At 34.4% G+C, this 12810-nt stretch overlaps 1 protein-coding gene across 1 annotated transcript in view; it reads right to left on the bottom strand.

Annotated features, from left to right (window-relative positions):
• Positions 1-2369: 2369 nt before the first annotated feature.
• Positions 2370-12810, bottom strand: part of TRIM23 (tripartite motif containing 23) — a 33163-nt gene continuing 22722 nt past the window's right edge. The window contains exons 8-11 of the mRNA XM_032404325.1: positions 12401-12530; positions 11773-11883; positions 6458-6582; positions 2370-4319 (exon numbers count right to left, since the gene is read on the bottom strand). Coding sequence (XP_032260216.1) covers positions 4140-4319; positions 6458-6582; positions 11773-11883; positions 12401-12530 — 546 coding nt within the window. The 3' untranslated portion in view covers positions 2370-4139. The remainder of the gene's footprint in view (positions 4320-6457; positions 6583-11772; positions 11884-12400; positions 12531-12810) is intronic.

Here is a 12810-nt window from a genome sequence, read left to right as displayed (position 1 = left end):
AGTTGTAGTTTATTAAAGATTTAGAAATAACTTATTCTGAGTTGCAGGTAAGTCACATTTAAATGAGTATTACACCTAGTGTTTAAATATAAGAATGAGAATAAATTAATACTTTAGTCCTTAGTTTTATATACAGGTTCATTTATTGTTTTCACATTATTTTCCTCATGTAGCTAAAGTCAAATTTTCTGTCCTCAAGTTATAGTATCTTTTCTTACCTTACTAAATATACCATCGAGAAACTATATATTAAGTAAAACCTTTAGTAGCTAATAATGGTGCAATTAGTAGTAATTTGAGCAGTAAAACAGTATGAGTTCAAAGTCTTCTGTTGATTTCATTTCTTCACTTTCCCTCCTGACTTCATAACTATTAAGAACCATTGCTTCATGACCTCACTGATATGAGGAATTCTTAATCTCAGGAAACAAACTGAGGGTTGCTGGAGTGGGGGGTGGGGTGGGAGGGATGGGGTGACTGGGTGATGGACACTGGGGAGGGTATGTGTTCTGGTAAGCGCTGTGAATTGTGCAGGACTGTTGAATCTCAGATCTGTACCTCTGAAACAAATAATGCAATATATGTTAAGAAAGAAAAAAAGAAGAAGAAGAATGTAGCAGGAGGGGAAGAATGAAGGGGGGGAAATCGGAGGGGGAGAAGAACCATGAGAGACGATGGACTCTGAAAAACAAACTGAGGGTTCTAGAGGGGAGGGGGTTGGGAGGATGGGTTAGCCTGGTGATGGGTATTGAGGAGGGCACGTTCTGCATGGAGCACTGGGTGTTATGCACAAACAATGAATCATGGAACACTATATCTAAAACTAATGATGTAATGTATGGGGATTAACATAACAATAAAAAAATTTAAAAAAAAAAAAACAAAGGAGCACAAAGGGGACTTCCTGGGGGTGAAAGAATAATTCTATATCTTGACAGTGGTGTTGGTTACACAATTGAATTTGTCAAAACTCTTAGCACTGTAAAAGGCGAATTTTACCAATCTAAATTATATTTCAATTAAAAAAAAAAAAAAAGAACCATTGCTTCTAGTTTCCAGACACTCTTGAAGTTAAAGGAGAACAAGAAGTTAAAGGAGGAACACGTTCAAGAGACCTATTTAGGGAATCCACATTCTTATGTTTAAATTTAAACTTACGCTTTTCCTTCTATTGATAAGCAGGATTACTTCCTTTATCCATTTTGTACCACAAACCTGTGAGATGGAAGAATGTGCCAAGTTGTGCTACTTTAATATCACATCCTCCTTTTATAAGGTAGAACTTGGACATAAAATGACTTTTCACTGTGACGTTTACCTTTTCTTCCTATTTTAGGTGTCTAGACATCTCCCTAGCAATTTATTCATTCCTGAAAACTTAATCCTAAATTTTTGATAATACTGCCACCAAGTGGTGGTGATGCCCCATTTTGCCAAACAGTTCTTTTGCTTGAGTGAAAAATCATATTTGATGAACGAATTTTTCCATTTCGTGTCATAAATTTAACATAATCAGTAGACTTAAAAACATACATTGCCAGATGTCCTTTTTTTTTTAAAGCATGTTTTAAATTATTAGCAGGATACCATCTGATACTTACTCATTCATCCTCTTCATTATTTTTTTAGGCAAAGTACAACTGTCTTCTTCCCTATTACTACTTTGCAAATTCAAAGGTATCTCAATACTACAGAAAATGTCTTTCTTTTAGCAATAATAGTTATAGGCTACACCTAAGTTTTCTCAGACATTTTCAAAAATAGTACTTAAAATTTAAAAAACAAGTTTCACTTTGTTTAATGAAAAATTTTAGTTCTATCAAAACATTAGCTATAATACTCATTTAAGTGCAGCTTACACTGCAAATACAGAATAAGTTATTTCTAAATCTTTAATAAACTACAACTCAAATTTGACATGCAAGTCAACCCCTACCCCATTTTGTTTTCTTTCTCTTAACCACAGCACAAATACAACTTTCTTAATTCGTTACTAGTTATACTAGTAGATGGTACACGAAACAGAATTTTTAGAATAATGATAGGACTTCTTTAAAATGATTTTAACATTTTATTGCTGTCTATATGTAATGCAAATAATGGCTTCTGGTGATGATAAAGCATTCCAGAATTACAGACCAGGGCTACACACTTGTAAAACCTGCTTTACATAAACCATACAGTATATTTAGGCTAAATACAGAAATTCAGAGCTAGGAGGCAAATCCTAATAGACTGGATTTAAAACATCTCTCTCATTATTAAATTTGACATTTCCCAGAGGGAACTAGCAAAATCTTAACTAATGATTAGTGAAAGAATACAACCACAAATAGTAATAAGAGCCTGAGAAAAATATTTCTTAAAAAAAGAAACCACACACAAACACTATTATGTACATTATAATCAGGTCTAAGCACAATTTTTACATTGTGTTTAGTAATATGCTAAGAATGTGAATTACAAAGTTTAGCAAAATTGGTGAAATGAACTTAATAATTTACAAGGAAAACAAGTTTACATGTTAGTGTTAGACTTTTTTTTTTTTCCAATTACCTAGTAGAGAAAACAGGTCAAGGGCTCAAGCAAATGTTAACATGTTTTTTATTTTTCACAGTTATTGTAATTATTAAATAATTTAATTCATAAGTGTTACTTATATGCACAAATTACACTTGTAACAGCATGACTTTTACTTGAGAAATAAAGGATGAACTATTTACTTATTTACATACTGCCCATAACACTGATGGACTTCTTTTTAATGCTTTGTTTTCTAAAAGTTTTGCTGTTTATTTTAAACAAAAGTACAAACAAAAGAACCAAAACAGTGCCACCTAAGAGGGACATCTCCTAACAGTTCAACTAATAAGACTTAGGATTATTCAGCTTCATCCTAAAGGGTGAAGAGCATATTAAAAAAAAATAAAACCCAATCTAGCTATGTTTAAATATAAATCGTACTGCCATAAGTGAGTATCCTTAAAAAATGAAAAACAGTAAAAAGCACAAAATTTTTAAACTTTTACAACACTGCATAATAAATGTGATGTAAACTTTCTGAACATTTCTTTTCCTTCCTTCTCAAGGCCTTACCATGAAGAGCCTTAATAATGTCTTATTGTCAAGATAAATGTACTTATATTTTTGGGAAAGCATTTAAAGTAACTGATTCTCCACTGCTTAAATGACTTTTCTTAAGGTAAATGTAGTTTCCTACTTTTATGTAAGCCAACCCTGGTTCTATGTGTAACTTACTACATTTTACCTATAATCGTTCCCACTAAGGATGCAGTATTATTTTAAAAAGAAACTCTAACTACTTTAAACATGTTGAAAATAGAAGGACCAATTTAGAGCTGTGACCTAGGAGATAATACATACAGGTTCAACCCTGGAAATGGGTCTTTCATAAGTGAAGATTAACTACAACATAAATGACTTTCACAGTTTTATTATTAACTGTTCTTCAGTTTAATACTAATCTGACAGTCATACCTAATTAGATAACATTTTATCTGACTCACTAGGTTTTTACAAAAGGGCTTAGAGAAAGTTTCAATAAAAATTATAAAATATTAATTTTCTGTAGCTTATAGTTCTTAGCATTAAAGTTATTCTGTTATACTGAACAAAGAAGTAAATTAATCCTATTTCTCCAAGATGCAGTCTGGATTCTAATTCATTAAGTCACTGCTGTTTTGCTACAAATACTGCCAAAATCCAGTGAAAGGGCAAGATAAAGAAGAAGCTATGCTTCACTTGCTTCCCACGGAGGTTCCATTAGGCATTCAGTTGGTTATTCCTTTTTCATTGAAAGAATAAACCTTCACCTTACCCTTTCTCTGACTACTACTTTGCCAATATATGGGTCACACATAATGTGAAAAACTTAATAAAAACATATGTTTTTAAAAAATGTATATTCAAGAAGTCCCTATTTAATGCAATTTAATCTGCTCAAATATTTAAATTTTACTAGTTTTTTAAAAGGCAATATCATACTGAATTCCCCAACCAAGATTCCTTTTAAATATACATCCTAAATAAACTATCTTTGAGATGTAGAATTTCTTATAACATATTATGTGCAAAATAACTCTTAACCACAAAACTTTAAATAACTTCTGCATTTAAAATCAAGCAACATCCAATACTCCAGCAGCCACAAGTTGCCTTGAGAGCCAATCTAACCCCTCATATAGTCCCATGCCACTTCGAGCATCGCAGCCCTGAATATACCAGCTACGGCCACAGCACAATTTATGCAGACTGAGAAGTTCAGTGATTTCTTCTACTGACAGAGCTCCAGCAACATCCTGAAAGATAGATACATATCAGAAATTTTTTTATAATCAGCCCATCAAAATTACCATTTATAAAGAATTCTTTTTTTTTTTTTTTTAAAGATTTTATTTATTTATTTGAGACAGAATGAGAGCGAGAGAGAGCACATGAGAGGGGGGAGGGTCAGAGGGAGAGATGCGGGACTCGATCCAGGGACTCCAGGATCATGACCTGAGCCGAAGGCAGTCGCTTAACCAACTGAGCCACCCAGGTGCCCCTATAAAGAATTCTGTTGGTACCATTCTAAAAGAAACCTAAAGTTAAAACCTAGATTCACCCTTCAGTAATTATTTTGTGATTAATAAGTATAGAGAAAAGTAGGGTTGTGATTAAGATCATTTATAACATAGTCTGTAAGAATAACCTTCAGTGAAATCAATGTAGGCGATGCAACCTGAATGAAAGATACTGCCTGAGTCATAAGGCATCAACTTAAAAGAAAAAGGTTAACATGTGTATCACAAAAATGGCTTATACCTAGAATTTATATAATGAACAGTTATTAAACTCCCACTCCAAATACCCGAGCACCCCTACTTCCTAGAAGCAACCACCAGTTATTATTTCTTATATATTTGTCCAGATAATTTCCATGCACATTCATGCAAATAAACACAAACAGAAACATACTTTAGCTTTTTTTTTTTTATTTTTTACTTAATACATCTTAAAGATAGTTATCTTTCCATTATCTGGACAAGAAGACCTTCTACATTATTTTTAACATCTGAACTGCATTCCAGGGTGTAGGTGCAACATAATTTTCTTAACCCGTTGTATATTTAATATTTAGATTGAGGTTCTGTTTATGTGCTATTACAAACACATACATATACATCTGTAACATTTTTAACTACATTCATTTGCAACATTATCTGCAGGATAAACTTAGGATATTTGTATGCAGAATACATTATTAGAGGTAGAATTGTGGGGTACAAGGGTATATGCATCTAAAATTTTGATAGGTATGGTACTGTCAAATTGCCCTCCAAGAAAATGTCTCTGTTTAATAATCACACCAACAATATGTGTGAGTCTGAAGATTATGAAACATTTTTATCTTTAGCAATTTAAGTGGAAAATGATATTTCACTTTGCCTTATGTGTGTCTTTTTCAGTAAGTAAAGCAAAGTGTATCTGTGCTCTTAGTGGTTTTTTATTAAGAGGGAAATCCTTTATTCTTCATCCTACCCTTCCTTTTAATGACATATTAGCCCCTCTAATGCACTGAAAAGCATTCTCATCCTCCTAGAAGCATAGGCTCAAGATCTAGGAATACGTAGCTTCTCCCTGTCCTTTATCCTCCCCACTCGGACAACAAATTCTAACAAATCTACCTTCATAAAACTCTTTTCAATCTACTTCCACCCTTCTATTCCTTTAATTTGGGATCTTGTTAACTCTCACTTGAATTACTACAGCAATTTACTGTATCTGCCTGTCTCTAGTCCCTTCCCCCTGATTAATTCTATATCCTACCCCCAAATTACAGTCTTAAAACAGATATGAGTCCAAAAACCTTTTGATGGTTTTCCTTTGTCATAGAATAAAACCTAAATTTCTCAGTCTAGACCTCATCTGTTATTCTAGATTTTCTTCATCCTCTACTTGCCCCTCACATATAGATCTGCTGATGCTCCTTTAAAACACTCATGCTTTTATTTTCTCTGCCTACAGTGTTCTTTCTTTCACATACTGACTCAACGTCCTATCCATAATTTCAACTCGTATCATAATTTCAACTCAAATCCCACTTTTTACACATCTTTCACAAGTTGCCACCTTTAGAACTACTCTAATTTTCCAAGACACGTTGTTAATATAATTGAAGTTACTTACCAGTTTTCTATGTATTACAATCTCATATACAGTCACTTACATGTTTTCAAACATATAAGAGTTTCTGGTAAGCATCAACCACCTTATTTCTTTCTATATACTCCAAGGTACTAAGTAGAGAACTTTCTATATATACTGTATTTAAAATACTCAGCACAAACTTCGTAAGTATCTACTGAATTATCAGTTTTGAAATTACCTTATGTTACCTAATGACATAGGATGCACAAAACTACTAAATAAGTATTCTGAAATACAAACGTGTTACCTGTTTGTTAGCAAAAATCAGGAGCAAAGCATCTCGGAGTTCTTTTTCCGTTAACAACTTTGCAAGTTCACTATGTGCTTCACTAACTCTGTCTCTATGACTGCTATCAACAACAAATACAACAGCTACCAAAAAAAAAAAAAAAAATAGAATTAGTCATTTGTTAACTTTCAGTAAATGGACCAAATATTTTAATGCTCTCATTATTTTATTATGGTTAGTCTACTATCTACTATGTTTTTCACAGAAACGCTACCTACTGTAAGAGCATCTGGCAATACTTAACAGTATGACCTCAAGTAGTTCACCTAACTTTTTGGCTCTCTTCATTTCCCCATCTATAACAGGATTTACAACAATTGCTCTACCAAACACAAAGTGCTGTGTATATGAATTAGTATTTTTCTTAATTAATGAGAATATACCTCTCATGACTTCCATAATGATGCTACTTGTTCCTTTTTTTTTGTAAGTTTTTATTTTAATTACCCGATGCTCATCCTGACAAGTGCACTCCTTAATCCCCATCACCTTTTTCACCTGTATCCCCATATAACTCCCCTACGGTAACCATCAGTTCTCTATAGTTAAGAGTCTGTTTCTGGATTTCTCTCTTTTTTCCCCCTTTGCTCGTTTGTTTCTTAAATTACACATGAGTGAAGCCATATGGTCTTTGTCTTTCTCTGACTTATTTCACTTAAGATTACACTCTCTAGCTCCATCCATGCTATTGCAAATGGCAAGATTTAATTCTTTTTATGGCTGAGTAATATTCCATTATACATATACACACACACACACAACACACAACTTCTTTACCCATTCATCAATCAATGGACACTCCAGCTGTTTCCATAACTTGGCTATTGTAGATAATGCTGCTATAAACATCAGGGTGCATGTATCCCTTTGAATTAATGTTTCTGTATTCTTTGGGTAAATACCTAGTAGTCCAACTGCTGGATCATAGGGTAGTTCTAATCTTAACTTTTCGAGGAAGCTCCATACTGTTTTCCAGAGTGGCTGCACCAGTATGCATTCCCATCAACACTGGAAAAGGGCTCCTTTTTCTCCACATCCTCACCAAAACCTGTTATTTCTTATGCTGTTGACTTTATTCTGGCTGGTGTGAGGTGATATCTCACTGCAGTTTTGATTTGCATTTCCCTGATGGTAAGTGATGATGAGCATCTTTTCATGTGTCTGTTGGCCATCTGGATGTCTTCTTTGAAGAAATGTCTATTCATGTCTTCTGCCTATTTTTTAATTGGATTATTTGGTTTTTGGATCTTAAGTTGTGTAAGTTCTTTATGTATTTTGGATACTAACCCTTTATTGGATATGTCATTTGCAAGTATCTTTTCCCATTCCATAGGTTGCCTTTTAGGTTTGTTGACTGTTTCCTTCGCTGTGTAGAAGCTTTTTATTTTGATGTACTCCTAGTAGTTCATTTTTCCTTTTGTTTCACTTGCCCCAAGGGACCTATCTAGAAAAAAGCTGCTAGGCCAATTTCAGAGAAATTATTACCTGTGCTCTTTTCTAGGATTTTTATGGCTGCAGGTCTAACATTTAGGTCTTTAATTTATTTTCAATTTATTTTCATGTACTGTGTAAGAAAGTGGTCCAGTTTCATTTTTTTGCATGTCGTTACCCAGTTTTCCCAACACCATTTGTTGAAGAGACTGTCTTTCTCCAATTGGATATTCTTTCCTGCTTTATCAAAGATTAATTGACCATATAATTGTGGGTTTATTTCTGGGTTTTCCATTCTGTTCTATTGATCTGTATGTCTATTTTTGTGCCAGTACCATACTGTTTTGATTACTACAGCTTTGTAATTTAACTTAGAAGTCCAGAATTGTGATGCTTCCAGCTTTGCTTTTCTTTTTCAAGATTCCTTTGGCTATTCACGGTCTTTTTAGGATTGTTTGTTCTAGCTCTGTTGAAAAATGCTGTTGGTATTTTGATAGGAATTGCATTAAATGTTTAGACTGCTTTGGGTAGTACAGACATTTTAACAATATTTGTTCTTTCATTTTTTGTAAAGTTTCTTTTTTAAGACTTTATTATTCATTTGAGACAGAGAGAGCACAGACAGGGGAGAGGCAGGGGGAGAGACAGAAGCAGACTCCCCACTGAGCTGAGAGCCCGACGTGAGCCTTGATCCCAGGACCTGAAGATCATGACCTGAGCCGAAGGCAGATGCTCAATCATCTGAACCACCCAGGCGCCCCATATTTGTTCTTTCAATCCATGAGCATGGAATGTGTTTCCATTTCTTTGTGTCATCTTAAATTTGTTTCATCGGTGTTTTATAGATTTCAGAGTACAGGTCTTTTATCTCTTTGGTTAGGTTTATACCAAGGTATCTTATTATTTTGGGTGCAATTGTAAATGGGATTATTAACTTCTCTTTCAGCTGCTTCACTATTGGTGTATAGAAATGCATCAGAATTCTGTAAATTGATTTTGTACCCTGTGACTTTACTGAATTCATTTATCTAACAGTTTTTGGTGGAGTCTTTCAGGCTTTACACACACACACATACACACACACACACACACACACACACACACACACAGTATCATGTCATCGGCAAATAATGAAAGTTTTACTTCTCCTTGCCAATTTGGATGCCTTTTCTTTTTTTGTCTGATTGCTGTGGCTAGCCCTTCCAGGACTATGTTGAAATTAAAGTGGTGAGAGTGGACATCCTTGTCTTGTTCCTGACCTTAGGGGAAAGGCTCTCAGTTTTTCGCCATTGAGGATGATGTTAGCTGTGGGTTTTTCATAGATGGTTTTTATTATGTTGAGGTATGGTCCCTCTATACCTACTTTGTTGAGAATTTTTATCATAAACAGATGTTGTACTTTGTTAAATGCTTTTTTTTTTTTGCATCTATTGAAATGATCATATAGTTCTTATCCTTTCTCTTATCGATGTGATATATCATGTTGATTGATTTGCAAATACTGAGACACACTTGCAGCCCAGGAATAAATCCTACTTGGTCATGGTGGATGATTTTTTTTATATTGTTGGATTCGGTTTGCTGGTATTTTATTGAGGATTTTTGTATCTTTGTTCAGAGAGATTGGCCTGTAGTTCTCTTTTTTGTGTATCTGTCTGGTTTTGATATCAGGGTAATGCTGGCCTCATGGAATGAATTTGGAAATTTTCCTTCCTTTTCTATTTTTTAGAATAGTTGAGAAGAATAGCTATTAACTCTTCTTTAAATGTTTGGTAGAGTTCACCTGTGAAGCCATCTGATCCTGGACTTTTGTTTGTTGGGAGTTTTTGGCTTTTTTTAAAAATTTTATTTATTTGAGAGAGAGAGAGAGAGAGAGAGCACGAGCAGTGGGGAGGGGCAGAGGGAGAAGGAAAAGTAGACTACCCGTTGAGCAGGGAGCTGGTGCAGGGCTAGATCCCAGGACCCCTAGATCATGACCTGAGCCGAAGGGAGACACTTAACTGACTGAGCCTCCCAGGCACCCCTGTTTGTTGGGAGTTCTTTGATTACTGATTCAATTGCTTTGCTGGTAATCGGACTGTTCAAATTTTCTATTTCTTCTTGTTTCAGTTTTAGTAGTTTACGTTTCTAGGAATTTATCCATTGCTTCTAGGTTGTCCAATTTGTTGGCATATAGTTTTTCTTAATATTCTCTTATGACTGTTTGTATTTATGTGGTTTTTTGTTGTTACTTCTTTTCTCTCATTGGTGATTTTATTTGGTTCCTTTCTCTTTCTGGATAAGTCTGGTTTATCAATTTTATTGATTTTTTTTTCAAAGAACCAGCTCCTGATTTCATTGTTCTATTATATTTTTTTAGTTTCTATATCATTTATTTCTGCTCTAATCTTTTTATTTCTTTCCTTCTACTGGTTTTGGGCTGTGTTTGTTTGTTCTTTTCCTAGCTCCTTTAGGTGTGAGGCTAAGTTGTTTGAGATTTTTCTTGCTTCTTGAGGTAGGCCTGTATTGCTATAAAGTTCCCTCTTAGAACAGCTTTTGCTGTGTCCCAAAGGTTTTGAACCACTGTGTTTTCATTTTCATTTGTTTCCATGTACTTTTTGATTTCTTCTTTGATTTTTCAGATTGACCCATTCATTGTTTAGTAGTAGCATGTTATTTAACCCCCACGTATTTGTGGTCTTTCCATATTTTTTCCTGTGGATGACTCTAGTTTCATAGCACTGTGGTCAGAAATGATGCATTGAGGGGCTCCTGGATGGCTCAGTTGATTAGGTGTCTGACTCTTGATTTCAGCTCAGGTCATGATCTCAGGGTCATGGGGTCGAGCCCCACATGGGGCTCTGCAGGGAGTCTGCTTGAGATTTTCTCTTTCCCTCTCCCTCTCCTTCTGCCCCTCCCCAACTCACACTCTCTAAGTAAATAAATCTTTTAAAAGAAAAAAAAAGTAAAGAAAAGATGCATTGATCTTTTTTAATTTGTTGAGGCTTCTTTTGTGGCCTGCGATGCTACTTGTTCTTTGATTACTACTTCCTTTGCCAAAAAATAATCTAAATAAATCACCATCTTTATCTCTCCAAAGTATTCTCTCTAGGTGCCTAGCACAGCACTTTCCACATATACTGGACTCAAAATACATAGAGAAACTTCACAAGTATCTACTGAATTGAGTCTCTTTTGAAATCTTTCTAGCTACCTTATGGTAGCTAAACATCCCAACTTTTCAACCATTCCTCATGTTCAAAATCCCATTTTTTTCCCTATTAATCACTGTATCAATATCCTAATGTAAAAATAATTATCTAGTTTCTCTGCTAGTTGGGAAGTATGATGATATACGAAACACGTGGCATGAACATAAATTTCATGTCGGGTATAGGCAAAAGCATAGAATGGGGCCTAAATATAAATAATAAATAAATGCTAGGTGGAATGTGTGATAAAACACAGTTTGGCCAAAGCAAACCACTGCAGGTACTTATGGAGCTACTGAGAGATTATAATGAGATAAATATTTTACTGAATTGAAGAGAGCAGCAGATACATACACCAAGAATTCTACCCTTCATCACGATATTGCCAGTGACCACACTCATATGAATACTAATAATGTACTTCAACGGTTAAGAGCAGCAAGCGGTATGTACTCTTAACTGCCTAGATATAAAAGGTAAGTATGGTTTTAAGCTATAATTATGATTTCTTCATGAAATAAACCAAAGTACATATCCCAGTCTTTCCACCTTAACGTTTTTAATAAAATAAGCTTCACTGGTTAAATCAATTCCACAGAAAACTGGCATCCTAAAATTCTGAAAAATTAAGATATCATTTTTCACTCTTACCTTGGGTATTGAGGTAATAATGTTTCCACAATGGTCTTAATTTGTGTTTTCCACCTACATCCCAAATAGTGAACTTTAGATTTTTATATTCTACAGTTTCCACATTAAAACCTGTTTTTTCAAAAAAAAATTACTTTAATACTGAACTTATATTTATAATTAGTAACACACCAAACACAGGTGACCCACTGTTTAGAATTGTGAAAATATAAATTATCTTCATACAGCAATATCTACTGCTGCCCAACCAACTCCACTCGTAATAAACCTATATGGGGAATATATACTTTTAACAGCTATTAGTCCTCTAAACCTCCACCAGGATCCTGAGATCCTGAAACTCAAATACCTAACAGCTCTGTACCACTACCACTCTCTCACCCTAACCTTCACCAATCCTTTAATCCTTCAACTGTCCCACCAACACTTCTTAATATCCCACCATCCACATTTCAATCCCACAGCCCTGAACCTTGCATTTTTTCTCAGACATGTCAGTGTCTTAGAGCCAGTAAAGAGCCCACCACAATGCCATACTGGCATAAAATAAGACCCCCAAGAACTCAGCTGTAAGCTAGGGTTTGTCTATAAAACATCCATTAAAGTAAAAAGCAGTACTTATACTTACCAATTGTTGGAATAGGCTGCATAAATTCATCCTGTTTTAACTTAAACAAAATAGTAGTTTTTCCAGCACCATCTAATCCTAACGTAACAACTCGAATTTCCATTTTTGGTCCAATGTGAACTCTATTGTCCTGTAATTTTTAAAAATTTAAATCTTATTTTGATATGGAGTTAAAATATATTAGCATTTATACTTTTATTTATAATACCTTTGTTAATTATTTCATCTCCTACTCATTCCTCTGATTCCATGGACAAATACCAACCCGTATTATTATAATTTTGTTGCATAAATCTAATACCTTAGATTTACAAACAAATGTTAAATAACCTATAAGCCTATGGTAACAGGTATAAATGTACAAAGATGTAATTTGTGACATTAATAACATAAAGTATGGGGGGTGGAGC

The sequence above is a fragment of the Phoca vitulina genome, unplaced genomic scaffold, assembly GCF_004348235.1.
Source record: "Phoca vitulina isolate PV1807 unplaced genomic scaffold, GSC_HSeal_1.0 scaffold6, whole genome shotgun sequence".
In the NCBI taxonomy this organism is placed as follows: domain Eukaryota; kingdom Metazoa; phylum Chordata; class Mammalia; order Carnivora; family Phocidae; genus Phoca; species Phoca vitulina.
The sequence above is the reverse complement of the archived record's forward strand: the minus strand, read 5'-3'. Positions and strand labels throughout refer to the sequence as shown.